This window comes from Capricornis sumatraensis, chromosome X, assembly GCF_032405125.1.
Source record: "Capricornis sumatraensis isolate serow.1 chromosome X, serow.2, whole genome shotgun sequence".
Lineage (NCBI taxonomy): Eukaryota > Metazoa > Chordata > Mammalia > Artiodactyla > Bovidae > Capricornis > Capricornis sumatraensis.
Genome location: NC_091092.1, coordinates 106,760,498 through 106,781,494, shown reverse-complemented (window position 1 = coordinate 106,781,494; position 20,997 = coordinate 106,760,498). Strand labels below are relative to the sequence as shown.

The following is a 20,997-nucleotide window of genomic DNA, read 5'->3' as shown; positions in this document are numbered from 1 at the left end:
AATGGCAACCCATTCCAAGTGTTCTTGCCTGGAGAATCCCAGGGACGGGGGAGCTTGTTGGGCTTCCCTCTGTGGGGTCGCACAGAGTCGGACATGACTGAAGCAACATAGCAGCAACAGGCACAGAAGAAACATATTTTGAGTGTTTTTGTTAGGCAAAGGCAGTATTAGGGTTTACATGTGTAGAGACCACCTGATCAAATAGAGTTGACCGAGAGGCTGAATTTTTAAAGGGGAAGAGGAAAAAAATAAAGATTTTGGTTTTTGGCTGTGCTGGGTCTGTGTTGCTGCACATGGACTTAGTTCTCCTGAGGCATGTGGGTCATAATTCCCGGAGCAGACATCAAACCCATATCCCCTGTGTTGGAAGGCAGCTTCTTAACCACTGGACCACCAGGGAAGTCCCTATCACTTTCTTAAGAAATATATATTTTTTTAAACTGGAAAATTTATTTCTGCATAGTCACAAAAAGATAAAAAGTTCAGTCTTCTCCCCATTCTGAAAGCAGATCCCAGGAGGCCACACTGAGGTCATGAACAGGCTGATTTGGAGCCATGGGGTATGGGCACAGTCTGCAGTTAGCTAATGGTCAAGGTGAGGTCAGCACACCCTGGGCATTTCATCACCTCAGCCCTGCTTCTACATGTTAGTTGCCCTGGGCTTGGGCTCTGCCGTACTCCTAGTCCACTCTCCAGGGAGGTTTTCCACTCCCATGACTACACAATCTATATAGAGATCATGGTATTTCCCACAGGTCTGTTTCTAAAGCTGACATCCCATCCACTCTGAACTCCAGATTCATTTTTCTGGCTGCCTGCATGACAGTTCCACTTGGATGTCTAATATGCATCTCAGATTTTACATGACATGCCTTCTCCAACCTTCCATCCCAGCTGTGCCCCTGGCAAAAGACCTCAAATTGATAAAACGGCACCACCATCAACCCAGGCTAAATTAGATTATTTTCTTCATATCTCACTCTTCCTCTCTGGTCCATGAAGAAACCTTGCTGATGTATCCCAATCCATATGCAATGTGTCTACATCTCTTCATTTCTTCATCCTCCACTCCAGTTCAACCACCATTGTCTTTCATCTGGACCAGCTGTCATACCTACTAACTGGTCTCCCAGCTTCAACCCTTCCCACACTACATTCCTCAATACAGCCAGTACCACTGACTTCATATTCAGGGGGATTCATTTTACTTTATATTCAGCATCACAAATTGACCTTCAATCATGAGCTTATATTTTTCACCCTAGAAGGGCTATATAGATTCACCCTCAATAGAACTGAGGTAAATTTTGAGTGGTGCCATGTTACTTTATCACAGGGTGGTACAGTTCAAGTAAAAATCACACAGGGATGTTTTAGAAGGGTAGCATCCATGCACAACAGTGGTGACCACAGGAAGTGTGTCTCTAGGAAAGCCAGCCCTGCTACCCTTAGATCGTCACTGTAGCCCAGGATGAGCTTGTCAGAAAGGGACTCTGCTATGCCAGCATCCAGGGCCACTATCTTGCTACCCAGAAGTCTGCTTCAAACAAAATGAAGACCCCTTGATTTCATTCCCTTCCCAATCCCATTCCCTTCACTGTTTCTGGAGATCAACACCAATCATGATTTTCAGGCCATATTTTTATAGCTCATCTATTCAGAGTCACCCACAATCACCAGAGCCTCACCTCACCCATGCCCACCCCATGTACCACATTGTTTATTAGGGGAAGGTACATTTTGTATTGTTCAGGGTCCCATGGTTCCCCTTCTTCCCTCCCTCTGTGCAGATATTGAGCTGCCTGTGGACAGGGCATTGGCAGCTCGAGACTCCTGGATACCTGTTTTAAAACTTGAAAGGTTAAGGGTTTGTATGCATGAATCAACAAGGGACCTTTATTTCTTTAGGAAGCTATTTATTGGAAGAACTGGCAATACTGAAAGAAGAAAAACTTAAGTAAACTTTTTCTGGTGACCTTGGGCAGTCACCTAGGACTCAGAGGAAAGTCCAGTCCAGGCTCAGTCCTTCTTGTTGTCATCACCCAGGGTGAGCTCGTCAAAGAAGTACTCTGTCAGGGGACCTTCTGGTGACCTCAGGTTGCTGACATGGTCCCCCAGCTCCTTGATGAACTTGACTTGCTTCTCCAGGTAGCTGGTCCCCAGGAACTGGTACAGGTTGGTGTCGCTGCTGTCGGTGGTCAGCTGGTGCAGGTCGAGCAGGCTCTGGTTGACACAGTTCTCCAAGTGCAGGGTGTCTTGCATAGCCTGGAGTCCGCTCTCCCACTGTTGAGTCTCAGGCTTTCTGATGTCGAGGAAGCAGATTCGGCCCCCACGCTGGATCTGCAGGAACATCAGGCTCTCGGCTGTTTTGCTGTGCTCGTGGGAGCGGAGCTGGAAGAAGCTGGAGAAATGCTTCAAGCCCACGTCATCATGGTCGAGGTAGGAGGCCACGGCCAGGCACTGGAAGGAGGCACGGAACTCCAGGGCGACGTGGCTGTTGATCGCGGCCTCACACTCGGGGCGGTAGTTCCGACGCTCCTGTGAGGGCGACGTGGGCAGCATGGCGGGCCACTCCCCAACCCAGGGAATGCTGACTGGGATGAGGCGTCTGCGGGGCAGGAATCGGCGGGGGTGGGGGCGGAGGCGCGGGCGCCAGCCCCCTCCTCGGAAGCTTTCCAGGGTGGACGATGTGGGTGGCCGGAGGCGGGCTCCAGGCCAGATATGGCTGGTGGCTGGGCGTGGTCTCTGGGATGGACAGGTAACGGCTTCTGTTGGGCGGGGTCAGTGCCTCGGCTTGAGATTGGTTAAGGGAGAGGTCACGTGGGTGGGCGTGATCCATTGGCAGGAACAGTGGGCAGGGTGAGACCACTGTCTATCAAAGCCAGGGTGTGGGGAGGGCGAGACCACTGTCTATCAAAGCCAGGGTGAGGCCCAGCCGCTTTGAGGTGAGTACTTCGCATCCACAAAGTTTTTAATTTTGCCATAATACTTTTTTTCCAAGGACTTTCTCTTATTCTCTAATTGCTCCCTTTTATAGCACCCTGTTCCCATTTTATAAACCTACTATCATCTTTACAGTTCTGACAATATGAATTTGGATTTTTTGTGATGTTCTCTTCTGTTTCCTGTAGTATATTTGTTTTTTCCTCCAGAAATTGTTCTGTTTATGCGTCATGATCTCTTCCACTTCTGTCAAATATCTGGTAAGCATTTGTCCATCCGTATTTGGGTGTAAAGGACTCATTTGATTATCTTTGAAATTTACCATGGATCTGAGCTACAGTTATGACATCCATTCCATTAGTCTCCTCTGAATCGGTGTGTGGAGTGTGTCAGTTAGGGAGTGGTCTTCTCTCTTTGGGATACATTGTTTGGAGCTTGCAGGTAAGATAAGGATCATCCCAAATGCCAAATGCTTGGTATTTTCTGAAATTGGAAGACTTTCCTGTATCTCTCCTAGATTGATTATGTCTTTGTGTTTTGTTTCTTTCTCTTCTGTGGAGTGGGTCCACAGTTACATCAGAGCTTCTCTCATATAATTTCCCTTCCTGAACCTTTGAATGACATAAGGAGACTCTAGCCCCATCCCTTGCCCCACCAGTGTGCGCTGGGTCTTGGTAAGAACAGAAAGTAAAAATGTACTGTGTTAAGCTAATAAGACTCAGAATATTTGCTGTAGCAGTTAGCCTACTCTGACTAGTTAGCCAGGAAGGAAGTTCTGGATGACTACAGCTTGTAAGTTACTGTAAGCCTACAGCATTTCCTCTTGGTGCAAACACAGATCCAGAAGTTAAAAAGTCTTCAGCTCCTCCGTGGGTCAACCTGGTCATGTAATAAGCAGTCAGTGGTCACAGGACCACAGCCGGACCAGAAGTCTCCAAAAGAGTCACAGGCTCTAGCCACATATGACAGAAGACTCATTTGAACTCCATCTACATTCAAAAATGCAACTGAGGTATTGGATTATGATAGAGCTGAATCATACTCCTGATTCTTTGGCTGCTGCTGCTGCTAAGTTGCTTCAGTTGTGTCCGACTCGGTGCAACCCCATAGACGGCAGCGCACCAGGCTCCCCCGTCCCTGGGATTCTCTAGGCAAGAACACTGGAGTGGGATGAGGGGGTTAAGTGGTGTATCCCTCCCGTCACGTGCTGCCACCCCTCCCCCAGCTGAGTTGTTCTTGATTTATATTCTGTTGTTCTAATCTGTTGGTGAAATTTTCTCAAGAGTTTGTGATCTGTCATCCTCTATCAATGGGGATAATCAACATTTCACCCTGGGGGTAAAAAAGAGGCTTGGGTTTCCTTTCCACCTAGGACTAAAGTAAGTTTTCTGGAGAATTATTTAGCATCTCTCTCCCAAACTGCTGTCCCTTGGTCAATTCTCCAAATAACCATTGATATTTGTATATGATTTTTTTCCAGCAGGAGTGTAGTTTGTGTGGTCTTATGAAGACCACCACCCTTCTCCATCTCTCAGCAGTTTGATGCACAAAAATCTCAAATCATTGATTAGTGGTTATGTGTACTCCTTTGGCATAACTAAACCAACAATTCTCTAATGCTGGCCATAATCCTATTTTTTCTTTAGACTGCACCAGGTGGCATGGGGGAACTTAGTTCCCTACCCAGGGGTTGAACTCACACTCCCTGGATTGGGAGGGTAAATTGTTAACCAGTGTGCCTCTGGGAAAGTCCTTGGACCATAATTTTTCACACCCTATTTTTTAATCTGGAGAGGGGCTGCTATATCAGAAGCTACCCATGTGCTGCATTTAATGGCCAGCAATGGACTCAGACAGATGTCTTGTAGAAACTTAAAAAACTATGGGGATCATCACTGGTCCTTCATCCTTTCCTGTTATTTATTTTATAGTTGAGCACATAAAATCCAATACCTCAGTTGTATTTTTGAATGTAGATGGAGTTCAAATGAGTCTTCTGTCATGTGGCTAGAGCCTGTAACTCTTTTTTGGAGTTACTCTTCTGGTCCGGCTGTGACCACTGACTGCTTATTACATGACCAGGTTGACCCAAGGAGGAGTGAGGAAGAAGTGCTCCAGGAGGAAGGTAAACAACAGATGTCTTGTGTTGTTCTGAGTGGGTTCAACCCACTCAGTAGTGATGCTATTGGCTGCAAATCCCTGGGGCACTCACCTGACCCCCACAGACATTTCCCCTGTGGGAACCAGTATTGGTGGCTTTCACAGTAAAGAATTTGCCTGTAGTACAGGAGACCCAGGTTTGATCCCTGAATGGAGAAGATCCCTTGGAGAAGGAAATGGCTCCCCACTCCATTATTCTGGCCTGGAGAATCCCATGGACCGAGGAGCCTGGCAGGCTACAGTCCCTGGGGTCACAAAGAGTCAGACACAGCTGAATAACACTTCCAGTTTTTTCATTGTGATTTAACCCCTTCCCCTTGTGGTTCCACAGTAATTTTGGATCCCAAGATATAAAATCTGTTGCTGTGAGTCCTAGGGGTTCCCCAAGTGGCCACAGGAGGAAGAAGTGGCAGAAAGGGTGCTACTGTCCAGCCAGGGGCTGAGCATGGGGGAAGCCACATCCTCTTGTCCTTTGGAAAGGCCTTTGACATCAAGTTTAGCCCTGAAGGTACCATTTCCATGTTCTCAAGGAGGCATCATGTGTACGTGCTGAGCTTTTCTCTTGAGAGGCATCTCTAACCCTGGGCATTGCAGGAACTTATGTTTGGAGGAGTAATAGATGGAGGCTGCTTATGAGCTCACTTCCTCAAAGAGCCCAAGAGGATGCCAAAAGCTGGTGCTCAAATGGATATACAGGCCTGCTGCTGGGGGTAGGTGCTTAGTCCAGAACCCCAAAGGAAACCAGGTAGACTTCTTCCTGTTTGGTCCAAAGACTCCAGGAGGCATAGTCTCATGTGACCAATGACTTGATAGGGCATAGGAAGCCAGTGGGGAATAAAGGGAAGACTTGCTGGAATGCATCCAGGGCATCTTCCAAAGCATATTTGTTGGCCTTAGCCCCAGTGGAAAGCTGCCAACTTGTATGTGATTGCATGTATAACAGGGCAAAGAAACAGTGAGATGTGAGGGATATGTTGCCTCCAGAACAGGAAAAGGCCTGTTGTGCTTGTCTGAGTGTACTGGATGGTTTCATGGTGAGTAATTGGTTTTTGGGGCTTCCCAGGTGACTCAGTGGTCAAGTATCTGCCTGCAGTGCAGGAGACCTGGGTTTGATCTCTGGGTTGACAAGATCCCCTGGGGAAGGAAATGGCAACCCACTCCAGTATTCTTGCCTGGAAAATCCCATGAACAGAGGAGCCTGGCAGGCTACAGTCCTACAATCCATGGGATCACAAAGAGTCAGAAATAACTGAGCAACTAAACAATGCATTTGATGGTTGACTGTTGGGGAAATTTCTCAGCCCTTAGAGCAGATGTCCCCAACCTTTTTTGCACCAAGGACGAGTTTTAGGGAAGAAAATTTTTCCATAGACCAGGGGTGCAGGGTTAGTTTTGAGATGATTCAATGGCATTACATTTATTGTGCTCTTTATTTCTGTTATTACTGCATCAGCTCCACCTCAGATCACCAGGTATTAGATCCCAAGCTTGCGGACCTCTGCCCTGTAGGACTAGTTGATGACCAGAAATGTGACAGACAAGGCTAAGCCTTGGATCTTGAGATCTAGGTTGTGTGTGAGCATGTGCAGGTCTACTTGTACTGCTTTCAGAGGGACCCCTGAGCATAATACCATCAATATAATGCCAAAAATGACACCTTTCCAACTATAATGTATTTAAATCCTGATGGCAGAGGCTACATGTGATTGCAGGGCTATTTAAATATTCCATTGAGAACTGCATAAATGTATAATCAGCCCCTTAAAAAAGCAAAAGTGAAGAGAGCTTGGGACTCATCAAAGATGAGATCAAGTGGAACATGTTAGTAGGTCAGTGAGCACAAAGGACACTTGTTCAGCCAACTATACATCCTCAGTCAGTTCTATAATAGGAATTGAAGCCTCATTAGGGAGCCTGAGCACTAAGATTTTGATCATCTATAGTGACATGCCTTCCTTTGGTTGCTGGCTAAAGAACCTGCCAAATGGGGCTATTAACAAGGGAGATAGTGACTTCATGACTCGGGTCTTAAGCATATCTTTAATGACAGGGCACCCTGTTTAAGTTCATAATGCAAGATGTTTAGTATATTGACCAAGAGAGGAAGTGTCCTTCATATCCAGTGGAGAGTTCCACCAGGAAGGCCAAGAACGTGGGCTTATTCCATGTGGGATGGTGCCATTGGGGCCACCACCAGAGGAATCTGTTTGAGGTGAAGGATCCTAATAGTGAAAACCAAATGGGTTTGTGCAGCTTTGATTGTTTTCCTGGCAATGCCCTGTAGGTATGATCTCAGCGAGGCAGCACTGAGTGGCAGCATGAAGCAAGATCTTAATTCCCTGCCCAGGAGTTCAATTCAGTTCATTTCAGTTGCTCAGTCGTGTCTGACTCTTTACGAGCCCATGAATCGCAGCATGCCAGGCCTCCATGTCCATCACCAACTCCCGGAGTTTACTCAAACTCATGTCCATCGAGTCAGTGATGCCATCCAGCCATCTCATCCTCTGTCGGCCCCTTCTCCTCCTGCCCCCAATCTCGCCCAGCATCAGGGTCTTTTCCAATGAGTCAGCTCTTCGCATGAGGTGGCCAAAGTATTGGAGTGTTAGCTTTAGCATCAGTCCTTCCAATGAACACCTAGGACTGATCTCCTTTAGAATGGACCGGTTGGATCTCCTTCCAGTCCAAGGGACTCTCAAGAGTCTTCTCCAACACCACAGTTCAAAAGCATCAATTCTTCAGCTCTCAGCTTTCCTCACAGTCCAACTCTCACATCCATACATGACCACAGGAAAAACCATAGCCTTGACTAGATGGACCTTAGTAGGCAAAGTAATGTCTCTGCTTTTAAATATGCTATCTAGGTTGGTCATAACTTTTCTTCCAAGGAGTAAGTGTCTTTAATTTCATGGCTGCAATCACCATCTGCAGTGATTTTGGAGCCCCCAAAATAAAGTCTGCCACCATTTCCACTGTTTCCCCATCTATTTCCCATGAAGTGATGGGACCAGATGCCATGATCTTCGTTTTCTGAATGTTGAGCTTTAAGCCAACTTTTTCACTCTCCTCTTTCACTTTCATCAAGAGGCTTTTTAGTTCCTCTTCACTTTCTGCCATAAGGGTGGTGTCATCTGCACGTCTGAGGTTATTGATATTTCTCCTGGCAATCTTGATTCCAGCTTGTGTTTCTTCCAGCCCAGTGTTTCTCATGATGTATTCTGCATATAAGTTCAATAAACAGGGTGACAATATACAGCCTTGACGTACTCCTTTTCCTATTTGGAACCAGTCTGTTGTTCCATGTCCAGTTCTAACTGTTCCTTCCTGACCTGCATACAGGTTTCTCAAGAGGCAGGTCAGGCGGTCTGGTATTCCCATCTCTTTAACAATTTCCCACAGTTTATTAAACCTAGGTAACCTGGATGAGAACCAGGAATCCTAGCCACCAGACCAGCAAGAGCTAGAAGCTAGAAGCTATTTTTCCCTGGATCTTTGCCCCTAGTGAAAAATGCATTTATCATGGAGGCAGAAACTATTAATGCAGGTATAAAGTTTATTATTAGAGACATAGCACAAAAACAAGTGGGAGAGCACACAGAGATAGGTTTGTTTAGTTAAGTTAGAAGCAAGATAGAGATGCATATCCAGAGAGAAAGGGTATTGACCTAAAAAAATAATCACAACCTTAAAGTTGAAAGTTGTGTTTTATTTGGTGTGAATTTTTAGGACTGCAAGCCTGGGAGATAGCATGTCACATAATCATGAGATTGCTCTGAGGAGGCTGGGGGCGAGGGTGGGGGAAGTCAGGTTTTATAGAAGTTTGCAACAAAGGGCAGGTAGTCAGAACATCAGAAGTATTTTTGTGAATTAAAGAAATCAGATATCGAGAATATATATATATAAGGAATTCAGTACTTTTCTGTGTATGGAAAGATGCAAAAGTGTGGGCTCACTGAAATCATTCCTTTCATATGCATCTCAGCTGTCTGAGGCTAGTAACATATGTTTTTTCTACATCCTGAGTTCGTTCCTCTGTGCTCACCATAGGGAGTGGCTGCAGCCACGTGGCTGCAGGATTGCAGGTATTGGTTTCCTTTCTGACTGTCCTTAGGATCCACATTTGGAAGGCCGAAATCACTAATGACTGTGACATATTTGTTTACTTATAATTGCAGGAATACTCCATTTTTCAGTGTGGGCGTTCTGCCAAGTGAAGAGGAGGGCAGTAAAGAGGCAGTTAAGTCATTTATATAGGCCAGTTCTTCTGGGTCTTTGTTTCAGTTCAGTTCAGTTCAGTCGCTCAGTCGTGTCTGACTCTCTGTGACCCTATGAGTTCCAGCACGCCAGGCCTCCCTGTCCGTCACCAATTCCCAGAGTTCACTCAAACTCAGATCCATCGAGTCAGTGATGCCATCAAGCCAATTCATCCTCTGTCGTCCCCTTCTCCTCCTGCCCCCAATCCCTCCCAGCATCAGAGTCTTTTCCAATGAGTCAACTCTTCGTGTGAGGTGGCCAAAGTACTGGAGTTTCAGCTTTACCATCATTCCTTCCAAAGAACACCCAGGACCGATCTCCTTTAGAATGGACTGGTTGGATCTCCTTGCAGTCCAAGGGACTCTCAAGAGTCTTCTCCAACCTTTAGCCAATTATCTGGTTTCTTTTTCCAAGGAAAAAGAACTCCTTGGACTGCAAGGAGATCCAGCCAGTCCATTCTAAAGGAGATCGGTCCTGGGTGTTCTTTGGAAGTAGCCTAGGACCCTCCCCTGGGTGTGCATGTACCCCTCAGCCAAGATGGATCTTGAAGTTAAGGCTTCTGGGAGGAACAAGACTCATTATGGCCTGGCATCCCCTGATCTTTGACCCACAAGGAGTCCTGTGCATATGTAGTGTCTCTGCTGTCCCAAAAGATAACAGGAGTGGAGATCCCTTAATCCTTTATTCAAACAGTGTTTTGCCCCTCTTTGTCCTTGCCATGACTGTTACCCTAAGGTGTTTATAAGAGACAGTCACTGGCTGTTTACCCTGTTTCTGTTGTTACTTCTATTTCAGAGGGCAGACAGGAGGCTGATTGCAAATGCCTTAACTGGAGCCCACCTATATCGCCTGTCTCAGGAAATGCTAACAGTTGTTAAGTATCCAGCCTGAGGCCCACTTCTTTGTGCCCCATGAAATGCAAACCGGAGGCCAGTTGTAAATGTCTAAGATGGAGCCCATCTGTCTCCTGGGTCAGGTAGAAGGGCTTCCCTTTTGGGGTTTCAGAGGGATTGTCTAGCATGATAGTGAATTGGATCTGTGCTATGCTGTGCTATGTCACTTCAGTCATGTCTGACTCTGTGCGACCCTATGGACCCAGAGGACCCACCAGGCTCCTCTGTCCATGGGATTCTCCAGTCAAGAATACTGGAGTGGATTGCCATGCCCTCCTCCAGGGGATCTTCCCAACCCAGGGATCAAACCTGTGTCTCTTATGTCTCTTATGTCTTCTTCATTGGCAGGATTCTTTGCCCCTAGCATCACCATCTAGTAGGGCCAAAAAGGACTGTGTATTTTCATTGTTCTAATGAACCACCAGAGTGCTGGAGGGATATTTGTCCCTGGGAGGTGGGATAAGCCCAGGAGAGCTGCTGATTTCACAGGGTGGGCGCTTAAGTGGTAACCAGTCCTGGAGGTTAGGGAAGGGGGCAGCAGGGAAGCAGGGACTGGATTGGGGCTAGAGAGCTGGGACCAGAGGAGGGATGGCAGAAGGGGGCTATGGTTGGGAGAACATTAGTTTCAGGGTCTGGAGTTTAGAGAGTGGCTGTCCAGCAGTTAAGCAGCCAGGATCCCCATGTTTTCATAACTCCCAGTTGAGGTTTTGCCTTGTATTCCCATACAGGGCACAACTAGATCAGGGGATTATTGGGAAGGGAGTGGAGAAGCCTTTCTGTTGAGGGAAATTTGTTTGAGGGAGACCTTTCTAGGGCAATGGTGATGGAGGGCCATGAGTCTGATGTATTGGGACATCTGGACAGTGATATCTAGTAGGCATGTCAGTGCTCCAGTGCCTGGTGGATGGTTTCGGGAACCCCCTTCCCAGAATGTTGTAGTAGCAGTGCTTCCCTGTAGTTAGGGGAACACCATGTAAAAAGAATTCTCTGGACTTAGGGTCGAATGGGACCTCTTGAGGGTTGGAGATTCAGGGAGAGTCATTCGTGTCACTACAGTGGTGGAAATGACAGAGGCATTGGAGCATGCCAGTTTTGCACAGCAGGAGACTTGGAAAGGCCCTCATGTACATTAATAGTCAATTAATGCCTTTTAAATTAGTGGTCTAATTATCTCATTAGACCATATGGCCTTGATCATGCTGCTCTGGGGAGATCTTTGAATTATTACGGCAGCAGTGACATCTTGGCCTGGATACTACAGACAACACAGGACAGGGGCAATATGCAAAAGCACATAGCAGCATGGCAGACCTCCAGCCAGCAGTGTCCTGTTCCCAAAGGGTGTTACTCATGTGGGTTGGTCAGCTAGTAAGGCAGGTGCAGCTGAAGAGTGTCCCCCTTGGTTAACTACAGAGGCAATCATGCTTTCCTGCCAACTAGGCCAACTGTGTGCTGGTCTCAGCGTATCAACAGTGATGCTCTGGGCTAGAAATGTCTGGGGGCACTCACCTGAGCCTGAGGTGAGCCCCTGTAGACATTTCCCCTATCAGAACCAGTGCTGTGATTGGACTCGCCCTTGTAGGTTTTTGTTTTTTCAATTGGAGGATAGTTGCTTTACAGTGTTGCGTTGGTTTCTGCCGTCCATCAACATGAATCAGCTGTAGGTATACATCTGTCCTCTCCCTCTTAAGCCTCCCTCCCACCTCCCACCCCATCCCACCCCTCTGGGTCATCACAGAGCACTGGGTTGAGCTCCCTGTGTCATTTGGTGAAATAGCACTGGCTGTCTGTTTTACATATGGCAGTATCTATGTTCCAGTGCTACTCTCTGAACTCATCCCGCCTCTCCTTCCTGCCCCGTGTCCACAAGTCTATTGTCTACATCTGTGTCTCCATTGCTGCCCTACAAATAGGTTCATCAACACCATTTTCATAGATTCCATATATATGCATTGCTGCTGCTGCTGCTAAGTTGCATCAGTCATGTCTGACTCTGTGTGACCCCAGAGACGGCAGCCCACCAGGCTTCCCCGCCCCTGGGATTCTCCAGGCAAGAACACTGGACTGGGTTGCCATTTCCTTCTCCAATGCATGAAAGTGAAAAGTGAAAGTGAAGTCACTCAGTCGTGCCTGACTCTTAGTGACCCCATGGACTGCAGCCTACCAGGCTCCTCCACCCATGGGATTTTCCAGGCAAGAGCACTGGAGTGGGGTGCTATTCCTTCTCCAATATATGCTTTAACATATGATACTTGTTTTCCTCTTTCTGCCTTGTGGTTTTTATTATGATTAAACAATGCACCTAGGCAATAACCATCAGGGAACTTAGAGGGAAAAAAAAATTATTGCACAGGAATCCTGGAGAATACATGGTATACCTGGGGCCACTCAGTGAGGTTGCAGTAGAGAGATAGTGGACATGGGATTATGCCTTTATTGGAGTCTAGGATGGAGTGCCCAGGGTTTCACAGGTTCACTCTTTGTTGATGAATTTAAAACAAGGGTGGGAATTAAAACTCAGGAAGGGAAAAACTAGCAGTCAGATGACCACTTATCTAAGTTGGTCAGAGATCTCTAAAACAAAGGAAACTTCAGGGGTGGGCACCCTGACTATGTAGTCCTGTAGCTGGCACTGTGTTTATTCAAGAGAGCTGTCTTTGAAGTGAATGCCTCAGGCAATCAACCACTTAATGTCAGGGAGTTGCGTTATAATAAAAATTAAAAAACCCTAACTGTCAGGTGCTTATACTATATTTACATGCCCCATAGAATGCCCCATATTATTTTATGTCCTCTAGGGTAAGGATTTGTTACCAAAATGGTTGAAAGAGCAAGGGTGTCCTTCAAATGCATGTGTGCTATATGCTTTTTCTTCAAGCTTTACTGAGATATAATTGACATATAAAACTGTATCAGTGAAGATGTATAACATAATGGTTTGACTTATATATATCATGGAATGATTACACTGAGGTAATATCCATCATTTCATATAGATATAGGGGGAAAGAAGAAAAAAAAATACTTTTCCTCATGATGAGAACACAGGATTTGCTCTTAACAACTTTCACATATACCACTGTTGTTTAGTTGCTAAGTCATGTCCAACTCTTTTGTGACATTGAACTGTAGCCCACCAGGCTCCTCTATCCCTGGGATTTCCCAGGTAGTAATACTGGAGTGGGTTGCCATTCCCTTCTTCAGGGGATCTTCCTGACCCAGGGATTGAACCTGCGTCTCCTGCATTGCAGGCAGATTCTTTACCGCTAAACCACCAGGGAAGCCCCTATGTATACTATACAGTAGTATTAACTATAGTAACATTGATGACTATTTATCCCTAGTACTTATTAATCTTAAAACTGGAAGTTTGTATTTTTAACCATCTTCATCCAGTTCCCTCTTCCTGCATGCCTCACCTCTGGTAACCACAAATCTAATCTCTCTCTCTGAGTTGTTTTGATTTCATGTGTAAGTAAGATCATACAGTAGTTGTGCTTTCTCTGACTGAATTCACTTAGTACAGTGCCCTCAAGGTCTATCCATGTTGTCTCCAGTGGCAGGATTTCCTCCCCTTTCTGGCTAAATAATATCCCATTGTATATGCGTATATACCATGTCTTTGTGATTCTTTCATCTGTAGGTGGATATTTAGGTTGTTTCTATGTCTTGGCTGTTGTAAATAAGGCTGCTGTGAACATAAGGGGTGGGGTGGGGGCAGATACTCTTCAAGAGTGTTTTCACTACCTTTTGATGTATTCCCAGAAGTGGAATTGCTGGATTGTGTGGTAGTTAATTTTTTGAGGAATCTCCATACTATTTTCCATACTGGCTGTATCAATGCATAATGTCACCATCAGTGCACAAGGGTTCCCTTTTCTCCACATCCATATCAGCTTTTGTTATCTTGTCTTTTTGATGCTAACCATTCTAACAGGTATGAGGTATTATCTCATAGTTTTGGATTGCATTTCCCTAATGATGTTGAACATCCTTCCTGACAACCATTCATTAATCTTCTTTGGGAAAAAAAAGTATTCTGGTCCTTTGCCCATTTTTAGTTGGATAGTTTTGGTTTTTTGAGTTGTACACAGTCTTTACATAGTTTGGATATTAACCCCTTATCAGATGTATGGTTTGCAAGTATGATTTCCCATTTCATACATTGTCTTTTAATTTTATTGATTGTTTCTATTGCTATGCAGAAGCTTTATAGTTTGATACAATCCCATTTGTTTTTAAATTTTGTTTGCTTGTGCTTTAGGTGTCATATACAAAGAAATCATTGCCAATTCCCATATTAAGGAGCTTTATTCCTATGCTTAGTCCTAGTAGTTTCACGGTTTCTGGATTTACATTAGTCTTTAATCTATTTCCAGTGAATTTTTGTGAGTGGTATAAAATGTGGGGGTCTAATTTCATTCTTTTACATGTAAATATCCAATTTTCCCAGCACCAAGTATTGAAGAGACTGTCTTTTCTCCAGTGAGTATTGTTGCCTCCCTTGCCAAATAAACTGTTATTTCTACATTCTTGATTTCTGTTGCACTGGTCAACTTACCTGTTTTTATGCCAGTACCATATTATTGTGATGACTATAGCTTTAGAATATAGCCTGAATTCAGAAAGTGTGATGCCTCCTGCTTTGTTCTTTTTCAGGATTGCTTTGAGGATTCAGGGTCTTCTTTGGGCCCATCTGGGCTTCCATGGTGGCTCAGATAGTAAGGAATCCACCTGCAATGCAGGAGACTTGGGTTCAATCCCTGGGTCGGGAAAGATTCCCTGGAGAAGGGAATGGCTACCCACTCCAGTATTCTTGCCTAAAGATTCCCAAGGACAGAGGAGCCTGGCAGGCTAACAGTGCATAGGGTCGCAGAGTCAGACACAACTAGGCGACTCAGCACACACACATTCAGTTCAGTTCAGTCACTCAGTCATGTCCGACTCTTTGTGACCCCATAAATCACAGCACGCCAGGCCTCCCTGTCCATCACCAACTCCCGGAGTTCACTCAGACTCGCGTCCATCAAGTCAATGATGCGATCCAGCCATCTCATCCTCTGTCGTCCCCTTCTCTTCCTGCCCCCAATCCCTCCCAGCATCAGAGTCTTTTCCAATGAGTCAACTCTTCACATGAGGTGGCCAAAGTACTGGAGTTTTAGCTTTAGCATCATTCCTTCCAAAGAACACCCAGGACTGATCTCCTTTAGAATGGACTGGTTGGATCTCCTTGCAGTCCAAGGGATTCTCAAGAGTCTTCTCCAACACCACAGTTCAAAAGCATCAATTCGTACAATTCAGTGGTTTTTATGGTATTCACAAGGCTGTTAAACCATTACCAATAAATAATTCAAGAATATTTTCCTCACCCTGGAAGGAAACCATATACCCATTAAGCAGTCACTCCATTATCCTGTTCCCAGCAAACACTAACTTACTTTCTACCTCTATGGATGTCTCATAGACCTTCCACATGAATAGGGTTATGTAACATGTGGCCTTTTGAATCTCGGTTTTTACTTAGGATAACGCTTTCAAGGTTGTTCCATGTTGTAGAATGTATTAGTGCTTTATTCTTTTTATGGCTTAATAATATTCCTCTGTGTGTGTATGTGTGTATATGTGTGTGTGTGTGTGTGTGCATGTATACACACCTTAGTATAATAGTTTCAGTGTTGATCCATGTTGTAGAATGTATTAGTACTTCATTGTTTTTATGGCTTAATAATATTCCAGTGTGTGTGTATACACAACACATTTTGTTTATCCATTCTTTAGTTGGTAAATGTTTCCACATTGGAGCTATTATGAATAATGTTGCTGTTAACATTTATGTCCAAGTTTTTATGTGAACATATGCTTATGGTTTCTTGTGTATATACCTAGAAGTGATATTACTAGGTAATATGGTAAAACTCAGTGTCTAAATTATTTTAAGGAACTGACAAAATATTTCCTATAGGGCCTTTACCCTTAAGACATATGAGTGGTCCAATTTCTCTACCTCCTCACCAACACTTCGTATCTGTTTTTTTAAATTGTAATCATAAGTGTGAAGTGGTACATCATTGTGGTTTTGACTTATATTTCCCCAATGATTAATGATGCCAGGCATCTTTGCTTGTGTTTATTAGCCATTTGTGTCTTCTTTAAGGTATTCATGCCTTTTGCCAATTTTTTTTCAGTTGAGTTTTTTTATCTTTTTTGTCCTCGAGTTGTAGGAGGTCATTATATATCCTAGATTCTAGGAGCTTACCAGATATATAACTTGCAAATATTTTTACCCACCGTGTGGACCATGTTTTGACTTTTTTAGCCTTTTGGTGAATAAAATATTTCATTTAGATGAAGTGCAATATGACTATTTTTTCTTTAGTCATTTTTGCTTTTATTATATTTAAGAAACTGTAATCTCCCTGGTGACTCAGATAGTAAAGAATATGCCTGCAGTGTGGGAGACCAGGCTTTGATCCCTCAGTTGGAAAGATCCCTGGAGAAGGGAATGACAACCCACTCCAGTATTCTTGCCTAGAGAATTCCATGAAAGAGGATCCTGACAAGGCTACAGTCCACTCTGACAAAGAGTCAGACAGAACTGAGCAGCTAACAATCTAATATTGTTGCAGAAACCAGTACTCAAGAAAACAAGCACCACACTCGGAGAGTTGGAGAACTCAAGTTTATTACGCTGGTGGGCCCAGAGGAGTAAACACTCCAAGCTCTGAGCCCCAAACAAAGGGATTACAGAGTTTTCATAGACAGATTGTAGTGGGCAACACTAGCTGTTGATAGGCTGGTTAAAACTAAGAGGGTTCATGTGCATGGGAACAGTGGTCAAGATGGGGAGGGGGATACCTGGCCTGGACAGACATGGGGCTGGGCTATTGCAAAGAGCAGGACAAGCCTGAGTGAGATAAACTCCAGTTCCTAGTATTGCAAATCCCCACTTTCTGAGACTATGTGACCTACATGATGTAGACTTTGCAAGGGGCAAGCTGAGTTACAGATGCAGAAGGAGAAAGAGGTTATGTAAAATTTTAACTTCTTCATTCCACCCTCTTGATGCTTCTATTACTCGTTGTAGAAAGCATCGTTGCATGTTTTCGTAGGACATTCAGAGCTCCCCATTGTTTAGGGGGCTATATTTGACTATTACTATTTGTAACTTTATGGATTCAACTAAGAGGTTATGAACTGGGTAATAGCATTGAGAATACAAGGTCCAAACAAGAGTGCTGCAAAGAGCATGAAGAGAGGGCCTGTTAAAGGGAGAAGCCACGATGCCCAGCTCCAGATATTGCTCCAATTACCCCAGGAATTAGCTAATATCTCTCTCCTTTTATGATTTGTTCCCTTAGCTGTTGGGCCATGTACTTGACTATTTCTGATTGGTTTACATAAGAACAGCATTCTTCATTCAAGAAGAGGCAGAGTCTTCCCTTTTCAGCTGTCAGTAGGTCTAGCCCTTTCCTATTTTGTAAAACCACCTCAGCCAGGGAGTCTAGTTGGTCTTGTAAGGCCACTAAAGATTTGGCTACTCTCTCAATGTCATCTGTGAAGTCTTCAGATAGTGTATGGTAAAAGTGGTTGATGAAGCAATTCCTGCTATTCCCATGCCTATCCCAGCCATGATTGCCAGACCAACTAGTAGGGGTATAAACTCAGTGGCTCTTTTTGACTGCTTATGTGTTGCCAGTGGTATGGTGAGCATCTGGTAGTTAGGGACAATAGTCATCTAGGGAGTGAGGAAAGCTAAGATGCAGATACCCATCTAATTGACTGGTAGACATTTTACTTCTTCAGTTCAGTTCAGTCGCTCAGTCGTGTCTGACTCTGTGACCCCATGAATTGCAGCACGCCAGGCCTCTCTGTCCATCACCAACTCCTGGAGTTCACTCAGACTTGCATCCATCGAGTCGGTGATGCCATCCAGCCATCTCGTCCCCTGTCGTCCCCTTCTCCTCTTGCCCCCAATCCCTCCCAGCATCAGAGTCTTTTCCAGTGAGTCAACTCTTCGCATGAGGTGCCCAAAATACTGGAGTTTCAGCTTTAGCATCATTCCCTCCAAAGAAATCCCAGGGTTGATCTCCTTCAGGATGGACTGGTTGGATCTCCTTGCAGTCCAAGGGACTCTCAAGAGTCTTCTCCAACACCGCAGTTCAAAAGCATCAATTCTTCGGTGCTCAACTTTCTTCACAGTCCAACTCTCACATCCATACATGACAACTGGAAAAACCATAGCCTTGACTAGACAGACCTTTGTTGGCAAAGTAAAGTCTCTGCACTTTCATCAAGAGGCTTTTTAGTTCCTCTTCACTTTCTGCCATAAGGGTGGTGTCATCTGCATATCTGAGATTATTGATATTTCTCCTGGCAATCTTGATTCCAGCTTGTGCTTCTTCCAGTCCAGCGTTTCTCATGATGTACTCTGCATAGAAGTTCAATAAGCAGGGTGACAATATACAGCCTTGACGTACTCCTTTTCCTATTTGGAACCAGTCTGTTGTTCGAAGTCCACTCCTAACTCTTGCTTCCTGACCTGCATACAGGTTTCTCAAGAGGCAGGTCAGGTGGTCTGGTATTCCCATCTCTCTCAGAATTTTCCACAGTTTATTGTGATCCACAGAGTCAAAGGCTTTGGCATAGTCAATAAAGCAGAAATAGATGTTTTTCTGGAACTCCTGCTTTTTTGATGATCCAGCAGATGTTGGCAATTTGATCTCTGGTTCCTCTGCCTTTTCTAAAACCAGTTTGAACATCTGGAAGTTCATGGTTCACGTATTGCTGAAGCCTAGTTTGGAGAATTTTACCTCTTATTAGTACCCAATTACTTGAATAGAACTTTTAGTATAGTGTTAAATAGAAGTGGCAAGAGAACACATTTTTTCTTGTTCACAAGTGTGATCTTAGTGGTGTATTTTTCAAATACCCTTTGTCAGGTTGAGGAGGTTCCCTTCTGGTACATATTTCTGGAGTGTTTTATCATTAAAGAGTGGTGGGTCTTGTTAAATGCTTTTCTGTATGTATTGAGGTAATCACGTGGGCATTTCTTTCTTTTTTCTATTAATGCAATGTGTAATATTGATAGATTTTCATAGATAGAACTATTCTTGCTATCCTGGGATAAGTCTCATTTGAACAGGGAATTCAGTTCAGTTGCTCAGTCATGTCCGACTCTGTGACCCCATGAACCGCAGCACGCCAGGCCTCCCTGTCCATCACATACTCCCGGAGTCCACCCAAACCCATGTCCATCGAGTCAGTGATGCCATCCAACCATCTCATCCTCTGTCGTCCACTTCTCCTCCTCCCCTCAATCTTTCCCAGCATCAGGGTCTTTTCAAATGAGTCAGATCTTCACATCAGGTGGCCAAAGTGTTGGAGTTTCAGCTTCAGCATCATTCCTTCTAAAGAAATCCCAGGGCTGATCTCCTTCAGAATGGACTGGTTGGATCTCCTTGCAGTCCAAGGGACTCTCAAGAGTCTTCTCCAACATCACAGTTCAAAAGCATCAATTCTTCGGCACTCAGCTTTCCTCACAGTCCAACTCTCACATCCATACATGATCACTGGAAAAACCGTAGCCTTGACTAGACAGAACTTTTTTGGCAAAGTAATATCTCTGCTTTTTAATATGCTGTCTAGGTTGGTCATAACTTTCCTTCCAAGGATTAAGCATCTTTTAATTTCATGGCTGCAGTCACCATATGCATTGATTTTGGAGCCCAGAAAACTAAAGTCTGCCACTGTTTCCACTGTTTCCCTATCTATTTCCCATAAAGTGATGGGACTGAATGCCATGATCTTTGTTTTCTGAATTTTGAGCTTTAAGTCAACTTTTTCACTTTCCTCTTTCACTTTCATCAAGAAGCTCTTTAGTTCTTCTTCACTTTCTGCCATAAGGGTGATGTCGTCTGCATATCTGAGGTTATTGATATTTCTCCAGGCAATCTTGATTCCAGCTTGTGTTTCTTCCAGGCCAGTGTTTCTCATGATGTGCTCTGCATATAAGTTAAATAAACAGGGTGACAATATACAACCTTGACGTACTCCTTTTCCTATTTGGAACCAGTCTGTTGTCCCATGTCCAGTTCTAACTCTTGCTTCCTGAGCTGCATACAGGTTTCTCAAGAGGCAGGTCAGGTGCTCTGGTATTCCCATCTCTCTCAGAATTTTCCACAGTTTATTGTGATCCACAGAGTCAAAGGCTTTGGCATAGTCAATAACACAGAAATAGATGTTTTTCTGGAACACTCTTGCTTTTTTGATGATCCAGCGGAAGTTGGCAATTTGATCTCTGGTTCCTCTGCCTTTTCTAAAACCAGCTTGAATATCTGGAAGTTCACTGTTCACGTATTGCTGGAGCCTGGCTTGGAGAATTTTGAACATTACTTTTACTAGCATGTGAGATGAGTGCAATTGTGCGGTTTGAACATTCTTTGGCATTGCCTTTCTTTGGGATTGGAATGAAAACTGACCTTTTCCAGTCTTGTGGCCACTGCTGAGTTTTCCAACTTTGCTGGCATAGTGAGTGCAGCACTTTCACAGCATCATCTTTCAGGATTTGAAACAGCTCAGCTGGAATTCCATCTCCACTAGCTTTGTTCATAGTGATGCTTCCTAAGGTCCACTTGACTTTACATTTCAGGATGTCTGGCTCTAGGTAAGTGATCACACCATCATGATTATCTGGGTCGTGAAGATCTTTTTGTACAGTTCTTCTGTGTTTTCTTGCCACCTCTTCTTAATA

General features: G+C 44.5%; 1 protein-coding gene across 1 annotated transcript; it reads right to left on the bottom strand.

The window, feature by feature from the left end:
* Positions 1–2,019: 2,019 nt before the first annotated feature.
* On the bottom strand, positions 2,020–2,562 carry LOC138071836 (ferritin heavy chain-like). Its single transcript, XM_068963231.1, has one exon. The coding sequence runs from the start codon at positions 2,560–2,562 to the stop codon at positions 2,020–2,022; it is 543 nt and encodes a 180-aa protein (XP_068819332.1).
* Between the last annotated feature and the right edge of the window lie 18,435 nt (positions 2,563–20,997).